This window comes from Pelobates fuscus, chromosome 8 (genome assembly GCF_036172605.1).
Source record: "Pelobates fuscus isolate aPelFus1 chromosome 8, aPelFus1.pri, whole genome shotgun sequence".
NCBI classification, from domain to species: Eukaryota; Metazoa; Chordata; class Amphibia; order Anura; family Pelobatidae; genus Pelobates; species Pelobates fuscus.
Window position 1 is genome coordinate 7,125,195 of NC_086324.1, and position 22,204 is coordinate 7,147,398.

The 22,204-nt window shown below is 36.9% G+C and overlaps 1 protein-coding gene across 2 annotated transcripts in view; it reads left to right on the forward strand.

The window, feature by feature from the left end:
- HSPBAP1 (HSPB1 associated protein 1) overlaps positions 1-22,204 on the forward strand; it is a 68,418-nt gene that overhangs the window by 13,701 nt on the left and 32,513 nt on the right. Inside the window, exon 2 of one of the 2 annotated variants that reach the window (XM_063429190.1) lies at positions 10,202-10,387. The exons of the other annotated variant lie outside the window; for it this stretch is intronic. Coding sequence (XP_063285260.1) covers positions 10,202-10,387 — 186 coding nt within the window. The remainder of the gene's footprint in view (positions 1-10,201; positions 10,388-22,204) is intronic. 2 annotated transcript variants of the gene reach the window in all.

The window sequence follows — 22,204 nt, forward strand, 5'->3', positions numbered from 1 at the left end:
AGTGTATTATAACTGCAGCTATAAGGTTATGTCTCCCTGCACACAGTGTATTATAACTGCAGCTATAAGGTTATGGTGTAAGGAGGTCCGCTGTCTCCCCTCACACAGTGTATTATAACTGCAGCTATAAGGTTATGGTGTAAGGAGGTCCCCTGTCTCCCCGCATACAGTGTATTATAACTGCAGCTATAAGGTTATGGTGTAAGGAGGTCCCCTGTCTCCCCGCACACAGTGTATTATAACTGCAGCTATAAGGTTATGTCTCCCTGCACACAGTGTATTATAACTGCAGCTATAAGGTTATGGTGTAAGGAGGTTCCCTGTCTCCCTGCACACAGTGTTTTATAACTGCAGCTATAAGGTTATGGTGTAAGGAGGTCCCCCTGTCTCCCCGCACACCGTGTATTATAACTGCAGCTATAAGGCTATGGTGTAAGGAGGTCCCCTGTCTCCCTGCACACAGTGTATTATAGCTGCAGCTATAAGGTTATGGTGTAAGGAGGTCCCCTGTCTCCTCTCACACCGTGTATTATAACTGCAGCTATAAGGCTATGGTGTAAGGAGGTCCCCTGTCTCCCCGCACACAGTGTATTATTACTGCAGCTATAAGGTTATGGTGTAAGGAGGTCCCCTGTCTCCATACACAGTGTATTATAATTGCAGCTATAAGGTTATGGTGTAAGGAGGTCCCCTGTCTCCCCGCACACAGTGTATTATAACTGCAGCTATAAGGTTATGGTGTAAGGAGGTCCCCTGTCTCCCCGCACACAGTGTATTATAACTGCAGCTATAAGGTTATGGTGTAAGGAGGTCCCCTGTCTCCCTGCACACAGTGTATTATAACTGCAGCTATAAGGTTATGGTGTAAGGAGGTCCCCTGTCTCCCCGCACACAAAGTGTATTATAACTGCAGCTATAAGGTTATGTCTCCCTGCACACAGTGTATTATAACTGCAACTATAAGGTTATGGTGTAAAGAGGTCCCCTGTCTCCCTGCACACAGTGTATTATAACTGCAGCTATAAGGTTATGTCTCCCTGCACACAGTGTATTATAACTGCAGCTATAAGGTTATGGTGTAAGGAGGTCCGCTGTCTCCCCTCACACAGTGTATTATAACTGCAGCTATAAGGTTATGGTGTAAGGAGGTCCCCTGTCTCCCCGCATACAGTGTATTATAACTGCAGCTATAAGGTTATGGTGTAAGGAGGTCCCCTGTCTCCCCGCACACAGTGTATTATAACTGCAGCTATAAGGTTATGTCTCCCTGCACACAGTGTATTATAACTGCAGCTATAAGGTTATGGTGTAAGGAGGTTCCCTGTCTCCCTGCACACAGTGTTTTATAACTGCAGCTATAAGGTTATGGTGTAAGGAGGTCCCCCTGTCTCCCCGCACACAGTGTATTATAACTGCAGCTATAAAGGTTATAGTGTAAGGAGGTCCCCTGTCTCCCCGCACACAGTGTATTATAACTGCAGCTATAAGGTTATGGTGTAAGGAGGTCCCCTGTCTCCCCGCACACAGTGTATTATAACTGCAGCTATAGAAACATAGAAACATAGAATGTGACGGCAGATAAGAACCATTCGGCCCATCTAGTCTGCCCAATTTTCTAAATACTTTCATTAGTCCCTGGCCTTATCTTATAGTCAGGATAGCCTTATGCCTATCCCACGCATGCTTAAACTCCTTTACTGTGTTAACCTCTACCACTTCAGCTGGAAGGCTATTCCATGCATCCACTACCCTCTCAGTAAAGTAATACTTCCTGATATTATTTTTAAACCTTTGTCCCTCTAATTTAAGACTATGTCCTCTTGTTGTGGTAGTTTTTCTTCTTTTAAATATAGTCTCCTCCTTTACTGTGTTGATTCCCTTTATGTATTTAAATGTTTCTATCATATCCCCCCTGTCTCGTCTTTCCTCCATGCTATACATGTTAAGATCCTGTAACGGACCGTTTCAGCATAAAAGGGGAAAAATCCGTTTAGGCGATAATCCCCTTTAGATAGACCAGCAGCTACCATAAGCACCAACTTCCCGAACTCCCAAACTGCACGAATTCACCAACTCTCGAACAGCAGACACACGAACCCTGGAAGCAGCCGAACAGGAAAAGCAATATGAACAGCTTACACTCCTGGCAGTCGGCATACAGTCCCCTTTCCCCCCAAGAAAGAGACACACTCCAGCTTCAGGGTTAAACAGCAACAACAGACTGGCTCATCCAGCCTGGCTTTTATTACAAACAAGTACATTCAGGACACTCCCAGGGGGAGGATGAAATTAACCAATCACAGGGATATACCTCCCACACATTTCCTCCCCTTAGATTAGCACTTAATATAATTATACCGTACACCCTTTTCCCCAATTCCTGGATGTACCCCAAATACATATGCTACACCTCCAAAACAGGTATCCCCTGATAGCCCTTATTCAGGGGGACAACATATTCAAGAATCAGGTCATTCGGATGAATGGTTCGGGAGATATGAGGTTCCAAAGATTTGACCGACCGCATGGGTAAAGTATCCGAAAACAGTTCCATGCATTTTGGCCCTGCGGTCGGTCACAAACAAGTGAATGAAACAGACGAATTCTGGTGTTATAGAGACTAAGGGGGATTCGCATGAATCCCCTAGTTCGTACGTTTCTTTCTACCGAACGGCGGGCCGTCCGGTAGTTTCCCCACGAAATCCTGGAAGTCTGGAGGTCTCAGCGGTGTTTGCCTAGTCGAGTGTCCGATTTCAGTTCCAGACACTCGACGGCAAAACACAGCTGTTCGGTAGTTTAAGATGGCCGCCGCCACGTGTTCGTTTCCCGAATGGCGGCCACCCAGAGGACAAAGACCACACTGCACTGATTGCCAATTACCCGTTTGCAACATTGTTGCAAACGGTAATTGGAGGCACACTTAGTCCTGGGTGGTCTGGTTGTTCGGTAGTTTCCTCAATACAATGAATGGAGTGATTCTACCGAACAATCAGATGAATGCTGCATATATATATAACCCAGGTTAACTGCATACATAAATACATACATGACATTAAAGTATTAAAGGCAGGATTACTGTAATACGCTCCACAGTCTTAAAGGTACAGTATCCCCAAAGTCCCCATAGATCCACGGATGGCCCTTAAAGGCCCAGTAGCAGTAATATACATTATTACATGCCCAAATATAGTTTTCCAGTACAATATGTCCCGGGGCCATAGTCGCAGGGCAAGAGGCTAGCAGCCAGGCTTCTCCAGTTCACAGTGGCGAAGTTGGTTTCGCCACAGATCCTTTAACCTTTCCTGGTAAGTTTTATCCTGGAATCCATGAACCAGTTTTGTAGCCCTTCTTTGAACTCTCTCTAAGGTATCAATATCCTTCTGAAGATACGGTCTCCAGTACTGCGTACAATACTCCAAGTGAGGTCTCACCAGTGTTCTGTACAATGGCATGAGCACTTCCCTCTTTCTACTGCTAATACCTCTCCCTATACAACCAAGCATTCTGCTAGCATTTCCTGCTGCTCTATTACATTGTCTGCCTACCTTTAAGTCATCAGAAATAATCACCCCTAAATCCCTTTCCTCAGATGTTGAGGTTAGGACTCTATCAAATATTCTGTACTCTGCCCTTGGGTTTTTACGTCCAAGATGCATTATCTTGCACTTATCCACATTAAATGTCAGTTGCCACAACTCTGACCATTTTTCTAGTTTACCTAAATCATTTTCCAGTTGGCTTATCCCTCCTGGAACATCAACCCTGTTACATATCTTACTATCATCCGCAAAAAGACACACCTTACCATTAAGACCTTCTGCAATATCACTAATAAAAATATTAAAGAGAATGGGTCCAAGTACAGATCCCTGAGGTACCCCACTGGTGACAAGCCCAAGCTTCAAATATACTCCATTGACTACAACCCTCTGTTGCCTGTCACTCAGCCACTGCCTTACCCATTCAACAATATTGGAATCCAAACTCAAAGATTGTAGTTTATTGATAAGCCTTCTATGTGCAACAGTGTCAAAAGCCTTACTGAAATCTAGGTAAGCAATGTCTACTGCACCACCCTGATCTATAATTTTAGTTACCCAATCAAAAAAATCAATAAGATTAGTTTGGCATGATCTCCCTGAAGTAAACCCATGTTGTCTCTGATCTTGAAATCCATGTGTTTTTAGATGTTCAACAATCCTATCCTTTAACATGGTTTCCATCACGTTCCCCACTACTGAAGTAAGGCTTACTGGCCTATAGTTGCCCGACTCCTCCCTATTACCTTTCTTGTGAATGGGCACAACATTCGCTAACTTCCAATCTTCTGGGACTACTCCTGTTATCAATGATTGGTTAAATAAATCTGTTAATGGTTTTGCTAGTACACCACTAAGCTCTTTTAATAGCTTTGGGTGTATTCCATCAGGTCCCATTGACTTATTTGTCTTTACTTTTGACAGTTGAAATAGAACCTCTGTAAACTCACGTGTAATAAATGACTCATTTATCCTTTTTCTTAACTGAGGTCCCTTTCCTTCATTTTCATCTGTAAATACCGAACAAAAATATTCATTGAGGCAGTCAGCTAAACCTTTATCCTCATCTACATACCTTCCTTCTTTTGTTTTTAATCTAACTAATCCTTGTTTTACTTTTCTTTTCTAAGGTTATGGTGTAAGGAGGTCCCCTGTCTCCTTGCACACCGTGTATTATAACTGCAGCTATAAGGTTATGGTGTAAAGAGGTCCCCTGTCTCCCAGCACACAGTGTATTATAACTGCAGCTATAAGGTTATGGTGTAAGGAGGTTTCCTGTCTCCCCGCACACCGTGTATTATAACTGCAGCTATAAGCTTATGGTGTAAAGAGGTCCCCTGTCTCCCCGCACACAGTGTATTATAACTGCAGCTATAAGGTTATGGTGTAAGGAGGTTCCCTGTCTCCCCGCACACAGTGTATTATAACTGCAGCTATAAGGTTATGGTGTGAGGAGATCCCCTGTCTCCCTGCACACAGTGTATTATAACTGCAGCTATAAGGTTATGGTGTGAGGAGATCCCCTGTCTCCCTGCACACAGTGTATTATAACTGCAGCTATAAGGTTATGGTGTAAGGAGGTTCCCTGTCTCCCCTCACACAGTGTATTATAACTGCAGCTATAAGGTTATGGTGTAAGGAGGTCCCCTGTCTCCCTGCACACAGTGTATTATAACTGCAGCTATAAGGTTATGGTGTAAGGAGGTCCCCTGTCTCCCTGCACACAGTGTATTATAACTGCAGCTATAAGGTTATGGTGTAAGGAGGTTCCCTGTCTCCCCTCACACAGTGTATTATAACTGCAGCTATAAGGTTATGGTGTAAGGAGGTCCCCTGTCTCCCTGCACACAGTGTATTATAACTGCAGCTATAAGGTTATGGTGTAAGGAGGTCCCCTGTCTCCCTGCACACAGTGTATTATAACTGCATCTATAAGGTTATGGTGTAAGGAGGTCCCCTGTCTCCCCGCACACACAGTGTATTATAACTGCAGCTATAAGGTTATGGTGTAAGGAGGTCTCCTGTCTCCCTGCACACAGTGTATTATAACTGCAGCTATAAGTTTATGGTGTAAGGAGGTCCCCTGTCTCCCAGCACACAGTGTATTATAACTGCAGCTATAAGATTATGGTGTAAGTAGGTCCCCTGTCTCCTCGCACACAGTGTATTATAACTGCAGCTATAAGGTTATGGTGTAAGGAGGTCCCCTGTCTCCTCGTATACTGTGTATTATAACTGATGTATCTTGATTAGAATTAAGCGCTTTGATCAGTCCGTAATTCGGATATATGTAGGCTCGGAATTTGCTTATTTGGCCAAATTGCAGTTAGCCGTGAAAAACATTTCCTGGCACAGTGTATAAAGCTTATTGTAAAGTTATCAAAGCAAATTGCTAGTAAATAGCCTGACCAAAGATGCTTGTTAGAGATAGAATGAGTCTTCTAGCCACTCGATGATTTAAGGATATTTCTAAGACAATTTTGAGCGCACGGTGAGTTTGCATTTTTTGTTGCGCACATAGCGCTATTGTAGTCCTGACTCTCTCTTCTTAACGTATCTGCAGGTCCTCCGTTACGCACGCTCTGATTCATTGATGGCACCCAGGAGGCAGTTTTTGTTAAAGTTTATGGACATGTCCGTCTGATTTTATTAATCAGCGTCCGCTTTAGTGAGAGTGTTTTCCTGTTTTCTATCGATCATTCAATTGCCCTCCTTATAGCTGTAAGAAGAGGCGGTAGATTTATCATTTATTTATTGCTAGGAGCAGTTACCTTATTAAATCACAGGCTGTTATAACTTCCAAAGGCCTCCATTAAACGCAGGCTGTGCAGGGACAGTAAAATGAGACGGGATTTTGTGGTTTTGCCTTCGTTTTGTTTGCAGGGTTGGCTTTTAGATGCAATGCCCCTGCTGGGAATAGGGGTTGTCTTGCGGGTTGTTACAGTTTGGAGCAAATCATTATGACGGCTTTATTGAGTTGTGTCTGAGCAAGGAAACAGAAGGAAGTCCTCAATATGGAGCGTGATGAGCAGAAATAGTGACCGGACAGTTTGGAGTAATGGGATCAGGTAGCTGTAATGACACCCTGGGGTCGTAACGGATAAAGCGGAGGAAATCACCGCCAGGCCCTGGCACCATATTTATAGTCGGGCACAGCAGAGCTTCTTTTAGTTTGTTTCTATGGTAGAGCAGGTATTTTGATCCATGCGTTGAGCAAGATAAGATGTTCCTGTTTACTCTGGGTGTCGTGGCCCCTACACAATGGCAAAAATAACATACATTTGGTAAGCAGAGTATAGAAATCGACAATTTGCAAAACACAATGCTGGTTTGGAAACACTCCATTTGTCGATTGTGTCCTAAACGCTTCACTGCTTAGAGAACAACCTCTGGTGTATTTGTTTTGTTTGTGTTGTTTTCCTGAAAGTTCTGATTTAGAATTTCATTTGTGACTGTCATAGTACACGATAGGACGAGGTCTAAGTGGGCTCGGTGTGTGTCTATAGACATAGTGTCACTATATCCGAGTTAGTTACCAATATTAGAAAAAATAAAAAGACGCAAAAATAGTGTGTGATCCATTGGGTAATATTGTTTTCTGTGTGGTCTCTGTATAACTGGGCTTTATACATGACAATAACGGGGGCACATTTTTTATTCTCACATTCGTGACTTTTTGTGCACGTGGTATTCAGTTAATGTGGATACAGGATTTTATGTTCCATATGGAAATGTTACAAATGCAAAGTTATGTATTAACAATTCTCCCATCACCAATAACAGGTTCTATCTAGAACATTATTTTTAATGGAGGAGATTGTTCTACAGATGGGGTCAGATATTAATTAAGTCACAGTTTTACATCCCTTCTTCATGGAAACACGCCTCTCACGGCAGCGTTCAAGCACACACAGAATGGGTGAAAGTAGTATTTTAGCTATTCACTATTGTGTGTTCTAGAACGCTTACAAGAGATATTTATTTAATGCTTAAAGGGTTAAATTCTAGGTGCTGTTGGCACACACGCTTGGTAATATGATCATTTCAAAGCGCACTCGCTTATGGCTAAATTATTTATGTGATAAGCGCTTGTTGCCGTCCAGCTAACTGTAAATACGCTTCTTAATACAGTGTCTTGTTTCTAGTGGCTGGGACTGTCTGTATTCCAGTTAGAACGGCAGAGCCGGGTTCAGACTTGGAGAATTGCTCTAATTTAGAGAGTGCCGATGACTGCCGCTGCCAAGGTAGCTGTAACCGTTCCCAGTGTCAGAAATAATTATGTTTCTCGGCTAAAGATCTTAAACGTTAAAGGGAAATCAGAATGTTCATTGGTTTTCAGTAGCATTAAACGTCCTTTAATTTTAACTTACCTTTTTTATAATTCAGAGCCCAGTGATGGTAGATATTTCTCTTTTTACTTTAGATTGCTTAGCGGTGGATAGGGAGTTCCAGATCTGATTCCAAGCACACAAAAATATCTATATATATCTATATCGCAGAACGTGTTTGGAAACTAATGACGAGCTACACGCACTTCTACCAGTTAAATGCTGACATTTTTCATTATAAAGCTGACGTTCAGACTTTGTTGCCTACGCCTGGCACAAACAGGGCATTTCATGCAAATTAGCATACATTTCCCATAATACACTGGTTAAATTGTATGTCCATCCTATGTTAAACTCATGACTTAACCCATGGACGTTCGGGAAATATGTTTCATCATTAAATAAGACTATTAAGAAAAGTGTGACATTTTCAGAGTATTTTTATGGAGCAAGGGATTTAACCATCTTATTTGTTCAGAAAGCCCCTATTGTTACTTGTCTATGATACATTTGCTATATGTAGCACAATATTACAGAGGAAAACCAGCGCCCCCTGCTGGAGGTCTTCGGTTAGGAAAGTAGACTGACCCTAAGAAATTCCAAGGGCTCGTATAGAATTTAGTGGACATGTACAGACTCCTAACACATCACAGATCACATTGAAAAAAAACAAATCACCTTTTTTTAATCTTTTATCGTTGAAGATTTTTTTCCACACAACATAAAATGTAATTGTTATAAAGTGGAAATATAAATGATTAGATATAAAGAATTGGGGTCCGGAGCCCTCGTTGTGTCCGCGGTAATCCCAGCCTGGGTAACGGGATTATAGACCTTATTACGTGTTTAGATGTGCAGCAAGAGTGAACCACTCCGACACTATAAATATATTTATAACGTTAGGAATTTCCTGGGCATCGTTACATTATTGAGCCGCTGCTGTTAAAACAGTGACGTTAAGCTCGCTGAATCCAGTATTTCTCTATGAGAAGCATTCACAGCGTTCAGGTCGCCGACAGCCAATTCTTTCAGGTATTCAATGTCTTTTCACAATGAATTACCTCTAGTGGCTGTCTGAGGCATTCTGACCGACAAATGTACATATTGCTGTTCCTCACAAACGGCAGTTCTTGCATTAGTCAGACTGCAGGTACAGGAGGATCTGCGCACCACAACCACTACATTTACATGGAGAATTCCACATCTATAACCAGGTATTAGTGCGTCCGTAGGATCAGAATGCGCCTCGATAATGTGAGGATTGTTTCATGGATTGCTGGGGCTGCTTTGGAACCTTTTGTTTCTTATTGGCTCAAACAGGAGGAGGCTTGCGCAAACCTGCGAGCTTGAACTACAATTTCCATGATGCTTTGCCAGCTTTACGTTCCCTTCCACAGTCAGGGAAATGGGATTTTGAACAATGAATTTCTCTTCCTTTCACCAGTTTGTCGTTTTTTTTTTTTTCGTCTTTAGTCAGGTTACAGTTATCGACCTTGGCAGTCAGTGTTCCTGTAGAGTGGATTATAGCAATCTGAATATAAAGCATCACTGGTTGGGATCAATTCTGTAGATTAGAGTCGTATCACTGTAAATAGAAAATACGATTTCTGTAAGGACTGTTCAATAAGAGGCGTTCGGAAACAATCAGTGGGAGACTTATCAGAGATATCCAGGAAATTATTTGGGGGGTCATAATCTTTCTAAGCACTGTATCTCTTTGGCACCAATAAAACCAAAGGGGGGGGGTGGAGGGAGACGAGAGAAACGTAATCTCTTTTAATGAATACAATCACTAATTTACTTAATACAATCACTAATCGGTACCGGTGTGATGCCAGCTCGCCTACAGCTGATCAGAATGTGTCAAACTGCTGTACCCATGCCCTGTACGTGAAATGGTTAACATAATTAATTTGTTAAAATTAAAGAAACACAATAGTGTTAGTAATACAAACCGTAGTTATGGACAATTCAGTCCTCGTAGCGGAGCCCTGGGGACCTGGTGAGCATGTGCGGGGAGTGTCATGTATTGTATTCAGTTTTTCCTTGTGCAGTGGAAGAGCCTCTAGTGGCTGTCATGCTGTCATACACACAGTCACTACAGGTGGATTTAACCTTGCAATGCTGTGCAGTGTTTTACATGGCAGGGTTAAAAGGACAGGGTCACACATTGAGAAGAAGTGGTCTGGGTGACCTTAGTGTCCCTTTAACACTTATTTTGGGTTGTTAAAGAATTCAGTCCATTTGTTACTTTGGTTATCGTATTTCTGACCTCACAGAGTTTACTACAGATTCATTATTAGGACATTTATTATCTATCCTTGTCTCTTGCAGGAACTGGCGTCAAACCATTTACCCCCCAGGAAGCCAGAGAAATCATCCAAACTCTGCGGCAACCAGCGGTTTTTACTGACATGGTCGGCGACTGGCCCGCAATGCGCTGGACGTCGGTTTATTTGTCCAGTCTATTAGGGGAAAATCTTCTGCGCTTCAGAATAGGGAGAAGGACGGCAGAGCTAGGTAACGAATCAGGGGGCTGTGTCTGTGGGGTGTGCGTTGTTATTTTCTAGAATAAAAATTAAATTAGATATTTATCAAGGGCAAACCTGCATTTCAAGGGCAGGGGCTAAATCTTACTCCTTACATTTCATTTATTAATGGGGAAATGCTTATGTCCTGTCTTGATCCACGGGGGAATAAGCAGTCTCTGGAATGTTTGGGGGAGGGGGGAGGGGGGGAGTAAATTACTCCCATGGGGGTCATCCGGAGCTCTCCTCTCTCTAAAGGATTTTGAGAAGACCGTAAAACTGCTCCTGTTATGCAAAGAGCAACATGGAATTGCCTTATAGAGCCTGTATTCCAAGCAAATGTATAGATACAGTGCTACGTGACTGTGTGGCTCTTGAAGTGTCAATCTCCTTTATTAATGCATTGTGGAAAAATATGTATTAAACAAGTGGAGTAAAAATCAAATGCAAAACACCTGAAATATAAGTTAAAGGAGGCTCTGATTTGAATGCAATCACTGTGCGTATTACGTGCACCAAAAATGTGATGTGTTGTTCTGCAATCACCGGATCTATCATACCTTTAGAAATGGCTGTATGTTCATTCACGCTACAACAAACACAATCTGTTTCAAATGACAACCCAACTTATTGTATTGTGCTTGTACAGTTTCAATCATTCGATATTCACAGTAAAAGTTTGAAAAAGTATGTGGAACCCTAGGCTAAGGATTTCAGCAAAAGCTATTTGGAGTTGGAAATTGGCAAACCTGGTTCCAATTAATGAAGTGAGACTGGAGGTGTGGGTTAGAGTAACGTATAAAAAGCTCTGAAACATTTTGAGGTTTTTTTATTCACATAATGAGCCATGGCTCTCAGAAGACCGGCGATCGAGAATTGTTGTGTTGCATAAAGCTGGAAAGGTTTGCAAAATCATCTCAAAGAGTTTAGATTTTCATCTGCCCACTGATCGACAACTCGTCTGTAAATGGAGACCATTCATTGTATGGTGGCTACTCTCCCTAGACAACTCAAACGGCACACCGCACAGTTCTCAGGGCAAAAAAGATCCCTAGAGTGATAGCTAAGGTTTGAAGAAATCATTGGAAATGGTTAACATCTCTGTTCCTGAATCCACTATGTGGAAAACATTGATCACAAAGAAAGCTGCTGCTCTCCAAAATAAATAACTTTCCTGAAGTTTGGCAGAGAGCACCCTAACACTCAACAACGCTGCTGGGCAAATGTTTTGTGGAACGATGAAGGTTGAGTTGGTTAAGAAGAACATGCAGCACTTTGTATGGTGTAGAAAGGTCACTGCATACCACCATGAAGACATCAACTCAGTGGTTAGGTACGCTTGAGGAAGCATCGTCATTTGGGGCTTCTTCGGGGCCTGCACAAATTGCCATCATCTAAGAAAAAATGAATTCCCAAGTTTATCAAGATATCCTACAGGAATATATCAGGGTGGCTGTGGGCCAGCAGAAGCTCAATTGAAGTTTGGTGATTTTCATCCCCAAAATCAAAGTAAATCCACTTCAGAATGGCTGCAAAAAAATACAAATCCGTCTTTTGGAGTGGCCCAGTCGGAACTCAGACCTAAACCCCATAGAGATGCCATATAATGACCTCGTAAGCTGTTCACACCAGACATTCTAAGTAGCGGAGATGAAGCCATTCTGTAAGGAGGAGCGGTCCAAAATTACTCCTGAACGTTGTGCGGGTCTAATCGGCAGCTACCGGAAACGTTTGGTTGAGATTACTGCTTCCAAAGGAGGATCAACTAGATAATAAATGCAGGTGATCACTTACTTTTTCCTCAGCACTGTGAATATGTAATGGGATGCGTTCGATATAGACATGAAATATTCTAATTGTTTGTCTATACTTGTGACTTTGAAGATGAGAGGACATTTTATGACTAATGCAAAAAACAACAACTAATAATTAAGGGTTCACATACTTTTTCTTGTCCCTGTATATTGATTCATGACATGTGAGGGAACATATGTGGTTTATCCCGTTTATCCCAATTAACCCTTTCTAAGACATTGATTACATATCTGTATCTTCGTTTTTTGTGCTAATAGTGTTTATTTTTCCGTACAAGACATAATGGCAGCCGATCAGACTCTACATAACGGCTGTATCCAATTCCTGCTGGTTACAATGTTCCCCTATGTGCGTTCACAGCCATAGCGTCCGAGAGCTGGCACTGTCAGAGAGGGGCTTGAACGAGAGATATGCTCACCGCTGACAGTGTTGGAAGAAAACATGTATATTTACACACCGCCATGTGTACCGTCATGGTATATAGGCACGCTGTGGGTGCTGAGACAATCCGTTAAGCAGGAGGCATTTCTGCTGTGTTGTAGGTACTGGCAGAAAGGGTTAAACTGGATGTATTTGTGCCCCGCTGCGGAACACACGGTTTTAGTTCAGGGTTCTCATGTTTTCTCCTCCCAGCTGCAATTGAACTCTTTGTACTGGAGCATTATACAATCACAACAGCTGGAGAGCTTGATGGAGCTCTGTACTAGCCTCAGGGAGCGAAGCATCTCTAACAATTGTTCACCTTGTGAAGTTTCTCTGATGGGAAGGCGGTTTCTGTGATCAGCCGAGGTCAAGACCGAGAACTGACAGCTTCCCTGCACATCTCCTCCTGAGGAGGAGCCTTGCTTTGTTCTCCTGCAAACATCCTCCAACGCCTTATCGCAGCGTATCGGAGAGAGGCCAAACACACTGTACAGAGGCTCCAATACCTCTCCCAAAACATGCTTCACTCGCAAATGGTTTACCGTTCAGCAAAGTCTAACAAGTTCTGCTTCATCCAAGAAGCTTTCCTGGTGGCATCTGGCGAATTGCCACAGCTGTAGGTTAATGACAAGGCATGCGGTTCATGGTTTGTATATATCACCAGGCTTAATTCACTAAACAGGATATTGTGTAGCATTGATAAACGACCTATGAATTGCAGAACAGAATATCCAGGCTGGGAATGTAGCCGATCTAGATTTATTTATTTCAGTATCCATTAATATTTCCAATTCCTTTATCAATCTTCACAATGTCCAGTTTAGGGAATGCGCTCTTTAACCCTTTAGTGACTTATAGATACAGTGTTACACATATAATAGACACATACAGTATATAGATACATTGTTACACATATAATAGACACATACAGTACAGCTATAGATACAGTGTTACACATATAATAGACACATACAGTGCAGTTATAGATACATTGTTACACATATAATAGACACATACAGTTATAGATACATTGTTACACATATAGTATATAGATACATTGTTACACATATAATAGACACATACAGTACAGCTATAGATACATCGTTACATATAATAGACACATACAGTTATAGATACATCGTTACACATATAATAGACACATACAGTGCAGTTATAGATACATTGTTACACATATAATAGACACATACAGTTATAGATACATTGTTACACATATAATAGACACATACAGTACAGCTATAGATACATTGTTACACATATAATAGACACATACAGCGCAGTTATAGATACATCGTTACACATATAATAGACACATACAGTACAGTTATAGATACATTGTTACACATATAATAGACACATATAGTATATAGATACATTGTTACACATATAATAGACACATACAGTACAGCTATAGATACATTGTTACACATATAATAGACACATACAGCGCAGTTATAGATACATTGTTACACATATAATAGACACATACAGTACAGTTATAGATACAGTGTTACACATATAATAGACACATACAGTTATAGATGCATCGTTACACATATAATAGACACATACAGTTATAGATACATCGTTACACATATAATAGACACATACAGTTATAGATACATTGTTACACATATAATAGACACATACAGTACAGTTATAGATACATTGTTACACATATAATAGACACATACAGTTATAGATACATTGTTACACATATAATAGACATATACAGTACAGTTATAGATACATTGTTACACATATAATAGACACATACAGTACAGTTATAGATACATTGTTACACATATAATGGACACATACAGTTATAGATACATTGTTACACATATAATAGACACATACAGTTATAGATACAACGTTACACATATAATAGACATATACAGTACAGCTATAGATACATTGTTACACATACAGTACAGTCATAGATACATTGTTACACATAATAGACACATACAGTACAGTTATAGATACAGTGTTACACATATAATAGACACATACAGTACAGTTATAGATACATTGTTACACATATAATAGACACATACAGTATATAGAACATTGTTACACATATAATAGACACATACAGTACAGTTATAGATACATCGTTACACATATAATAGACACATACAGTACAGTTATAGATACATTGTTACACATATAATAGACACATACAGTACAGTTATAGATACATCGTTACACATATAATAGACACATACAGTACAGTTATAGATACATTGTTACACATATAATAGACACATACAGTTATAGATACATTGTTACACATATAATAGACACATACAGTACAGTTATAGATACATTGTTACACATATAATAGACACATACAGTACAGTTATAGATACATTGTTACACATATAATGGACACATACAGTTATAGATACATTGTTACACATATAATAGACACATACAGTTATAGATACATCGTTACACATATAATAGACATATACAGTACAGCTATAGATACATTGTTACACATACAGTACAGTTATAGATACATTGTTACACATATAGACACATACAGTACAGTTATAGATACAGTGTTACACATATAATAGACACATACAGTATATAGAACATTGTTACACATATAATAGACACATACAGTGTATAGATACAGTGTTACAGATATAATAGACACATACAGTGTATAGATACAGTGTTACACATATAATAGACACATACAGTACAGTTATAGATACATCGTTACACATATAATAGACACATACAGTGTATAGATACAGTGTTACACATATAATAGACACATACAGTGCAGTTATAGATACATTGTTACACATATAATAGACACATACAGTACAGTTATAGATACATCGTTACACATATAATAGACACATACAGTACAGTTATAGATACATTGTTACACATATAATAGACACATACAGTGCAGTTATAAATACATCGTTACACATATAATAGACACATACAGTACAGTTATAGATACATTGTTACACATATAATAGACACATACAGTACAGTTATAGATAGTGTTACACATATAATAGACACATACAGTTATAGATACAGTGTTACACATATAATAGACACATACAGTACAGTTATAGATACATTGTTACACATATAATAGACACATACAGTTATAGATACATCGTTACACATATAACAGACACATACAGTTATAGATACATTGTTACACATATAATAGACACATACAGTTATAGGTACATCGTTACACATATAATAGACACATACAGTTATAGATACATCATTACACATATAATAGACACATACAGTATATAGATACATTGTTACACATATAATAGACACATACAGTATATAGATACATTGTTACACATATAATAGACACATACAGTACAGTATATAGATACATTGTTACACATATAATAGACACATACAGTACAGTATATAGATACATTGTTACACATATAATAGACACATACAGTACAGTTATAGATACATTGTTACACATATAATAGACACATACAGTACAGTATATAGATACATTGTTACACATATAATAGACACATACAGCGCAGTTATAGATACATTGTTACACATATAATAGACACATACAGTACAGTTATAGATACATTGTTACACATATAATAGACACACACAGTACAGTTATAGATACATCATTACATATAATAGACACATACAGTTATAGATACATTGTTACACATATAGTACAGTTATAGATACATTGTTACAGATATAATAGACACATACAGTACAGTTATAGATACATCGTTACATATAATAGACACATACAGCGCAGTTATAGATACATTGTTACACATATAATAGACACATACAGTACAGTTATAGATACATTGTTACACATATAATGGACACATACAGTTATAGATACATTGTTACACATATAATAGACACATACAGTTATAGATACATCGTTACACATATAATAGACATATACAGTACAGCTATAGATACAATGTTACACATACAGTACAGTTATAGATACATTGTTACACATATAGACACATACAGTACAGTTATAGATACAGTGTTACACATATAATAGACACATACAGTATATAGAACATTGTTACACATATAATAGACACATACAGTGTATAGATACAGTGTTACAGATATAATAGACACATACAGTGTATAGATACAGTGTTACACATATAATAGACACATACAGTACAGTTATAGATACATCGTTACACATATAATAGACACATACAGTGTATAGATACAGTGTTACACATATAATAGACACATACAGTGCAGTTATAGATACATTGTTACACATATAATAGACACATACAGTACAGTTATAGATACATCGTTACACATATAATAGACACATACAGTACAGTTATAGATACATTGTTACACATATAATAGACGCATACAGTGCAGTTATAAATACATCGTTACACATATAATAGACACATACAGTACAGTTATAGATACATTGTTACACATATAATAGACACATACAGTACAGTTATAGATAGTGTTACACATATAATAGACACATACAGTTATAGATACAGTGTTACACATATAATAGACACATACAGTACAGTTATAGATACATTGTTACACATATAATAGACACATACAGTTATAGATACATCGTTACACATATAACAGACACATACAGTTATAGATACATTGTTACACATATAATAGACACATACAGTTATAGGTACATCGTTACACATATAATAGACACATACAGTTATAGATACATCGTTACACATATAATAGACACATACAGTATATAGATACATTGTTACACATATAATAGACACATACAGTATATAGATACATTGTTACACATATAATAGACACATACAGTTATAGATACATCGTTACACATATAATAGACACATACAGTACAGTTATAGATACAGTGTTACACATATAATAGACACATATAGTATATAGATACATTGTTACACATATAATAGACACATACAGTACAGTATATAGATACATTGTTACACATATAATAGACACATACAGTACAGTTATAGATACATTGTTACACATATAATAGACACATACAGTACAGTATATAGATACATTGTTACACATATAATAGACACATACAGCGCAGTTATAGATACATTGTTACACATATAATAGACACATACAGTACAGTTATAGATACATTGTTACACATATAATGGACACATACAGTTATAGATACATTGTTACACATATAATAGACACATACAGTTATAGATACATCGTTACACATATAATAGACATATACAGTACAGCTATAGATACATTGTTACACATACAGTACAGTTATAGATACATTGTTACACATATAGACACATACAGTACAGTTATAGATACAGTGTTACACATATAATAGACACATACAGTATATAGAACATTGTTACACATATAATAGACACATACAGTGTATAGATACAGTGTTACAGATATAATAGACACATACAGTGTATAGATACAGTGTTACACATATAATAGACACATACAGTACAGTTATAGATACATCGTTACACATATAATAGACACATACAGTGTATAGATACAGTGTTACACATATAATAGACACATACAGTGCAGTTATAGATACATTGTTACACATATAATAGACACATACAGTACAGTTATAGATACATCGTTACACATATAATAGACACATACAGTACAGTTATAGATACATTGTTACACATATAATAGACACATACAGTGCAGTTATAAATACATCGTTACACATATAATAGACACATACAGTACAGTTATAGATACATTGTTACACATATAATAGACACATACAGTACAGTTATAGATAGTGTTACACATATAATAGACACATACAGTTATAGATACAGTGTTACACATATAATAGACACATACAGTACAGTTATAGATACATTGTTACACATATAATAGACACATACAGTTATAGATACATCGTTACACATATAACAGACACATACAGTTATAGATACATTGTTACACATATAATAGACACATACAGTTATAGGTACATCGTTACACATATAATAGACACATACAGTTATAGATACATCGTTACACATATAATAGACACATACAGTATATAGATACATTGTTACACATATAATAGACACATACAGTATATAGATACATTGTTACACATATAATAGACACATACAGTTATAGATACATCGTTACACATATAATAGACACATACAGTACAGTTATAGATACAGTGTTACACATATAATAGACACATATAGTATATAGATACATTGTTACACATATAATAGACACATACAGTACAGTATATAGATACATTGTTACACATATAATAGACACATACAGTACAGTTATAGATACATTGTTACACATATAATAGACACATACAGTACAGTTATAGATAGTGTTACACATATAATAGACACATACAGTACAGTTATAGATACATTGTTACACATATAATAGACACATACAGTTATAGATACATTGTTACACATATAATAGACACATACAGTACAGCTATAGATACATTGTTACACATATAATAGACACATACAGCGCAGTTATAGATACATCGTTACACATATAATAGACACATACAGTACAGTTATAGATACATTGTTACACATATAATAGACACATATAGTATATAGATACATTGTTACACATATAATAGACACATACAGTACAGCTATAGATACATTGTTACACATATAATAGACACATACAGCGCAGTTATAGATACATTGTTACACATATAATAGACACATACAGTACAGTTATAGATACAGTGTTACACATATAATAGACACATACAGTTATAGATGCATCGTTACACATATAATAGACACATACAGTTATAGATACATCGTTACACATATAATAGACACATACAGTTATAGATACATTGTTACACATATAATAGACACATACAGTACAGTTATAGATACATTGTTACACATATAATAGACACATACAGTTATAGATACATTGTTACACATATAATAGACATATACAGTACAGTTATAGATACATTGTTACACATATAATAGACACATACAGTACAGTTATAGATACATTGTTACACATATAATGGACACATACAGTTATAGATACATTGTTACACATATAATAGACACATACAGTTATAGATACAACGTTACACATATAATAGACATATACAGTACAGCTATAGATACATTGTTACACATACAGTACAGTCATAGATACATTGTTACACATAATAGACACATACAGTACAGTTATAGATACAGTGTTACACATATAATAGACACATACAGTACAGTTATAGATACATTGTTACACATATAATAGACACATACAGTATATAGAACATTGTTACACATATAATAGACACATACAGTACAGTTATAGATACATCGTTACACATATAATAGACACATACAGTACAGTTATAGATACATTGTTACACATATAATAGACACATACAGTACAGTTATAGATACATCGTTACACATATAATAGACACATACAGTACAGTTATAGATACATTGTTACACATATAATAGACACATACAGTTATAGATACATTGTTACACATATAATAGACACATACAGTACAGTTATAGATACATTGTTACACATATAATAGACACATACAGTACAGTTATAGATACATTGTTACACATATAATGGACACATACAGTTATAGATACATTGTTACACATATAATAGACACATACAGTTATAGATACATCGTTACACATATAATAGACATATACAGTACAGCTATAGATACATTGTTACACATACAGTACAGTTATAGATACATTGTTACACATATAGACACATACAGTACAGTTATAGATACAGTGTTACACATATAATAGACACATACAGTATATAGAACATTGTTACACATATAATAGACACATACAGTGTATAGATACAGTGTTACAGATATAATAGACACATACAGTGTATAGATACAGTGTTACACATATAATAGACACATACAGTACAGTTATAGATACATCGTTACACATATAATAGACACATACAGTGTATAGATACAGTGTTACACATATAATAGACACATACAGTGCAGTTATAGATACATTGTTACACATATAATAGACACATACAGTACAGTTATAGATACATCGTTACACATATAATAGACACATACAGTACAGTTATAGATACATTGTTACACATATAATAGACACATACAGTGCAGTTATAAATACATCGTTACACATATAATAGACACATACAGTACAGTTATAGATACATTGTTACACATATAATAGACACATACAGTACAGTTATAGATAGTGTTACACATATAATAGACACATACAGTTATAGATACAGTGTTACACATATAATAGACACATACAGTACAGTTATAGATACATTGTTACACATATAATAGACACATACAGTTATAGATACATCGTTACACATATAACAGACACATACAGTTATAGATACATTGTTACACATATAATAGACACATACAGTTATAGGTACATCGTTACACATATAATAGACACATACAGTTATAGATACATCGTTACACATATAATAGACACATACAGTATATAGATACATTGTTACACATATAATAGACACATACAGTATATAGATACATTGTTACACATATAATAGACACATACAGTACAGTATATAGATACATTGTTACACATATAATAGACACATACAGTACAGTATATAGATACATTGTTACACATATAATAGACACATACAGTACAGTTATAGATACATTGTTACACATATAATAGACACATACAGTACAGTATATAGATACATTGTTACACATATAATAGACACATACAGCGCAGTTATAGATACATTGTTACACATATAATAGACACATACAGTACAGTTATAGATACATTGTTACACATATAATAGACACACACAGTACAGTTATAGATACATCATTACATATAATAGACACATACAGTTATAGATACATTGTTACACATATAGTACAGTTATAGATACATTGTTACAGATATAATAGACACATACAGTACAGTTATAGATACATCGTTACATATAATAGACACATACAGCGCAGTTATAGATACATTGTTACACATATAATAGACACATACAGTACAGTTATAGATACATTGTTACACATATAATGGACACATACAGTTATAGATACATTGTTACACATATAATAGACACATACAGTTATAGATACATCGTTACACATATAATAGACATATACAGTACAGCTATAGATACATTGTTACACATACAGTACAGTTATAGATACATTGTTACACATATAGACACATACAGTACAGTTATAGATACAGTGTTACACATATAATAGACACATACAGTATATAGAACATTGTTACACATATAATAGACACATACAGTGTATAGATACAGTGTTACACATATAATAGACACATACAGTACAGTTATAGATACATCGTTACACATATAATAGACACATACAGTGTATAGATACAGTGTTACACATATAATAGACACATACAGTGCAGTT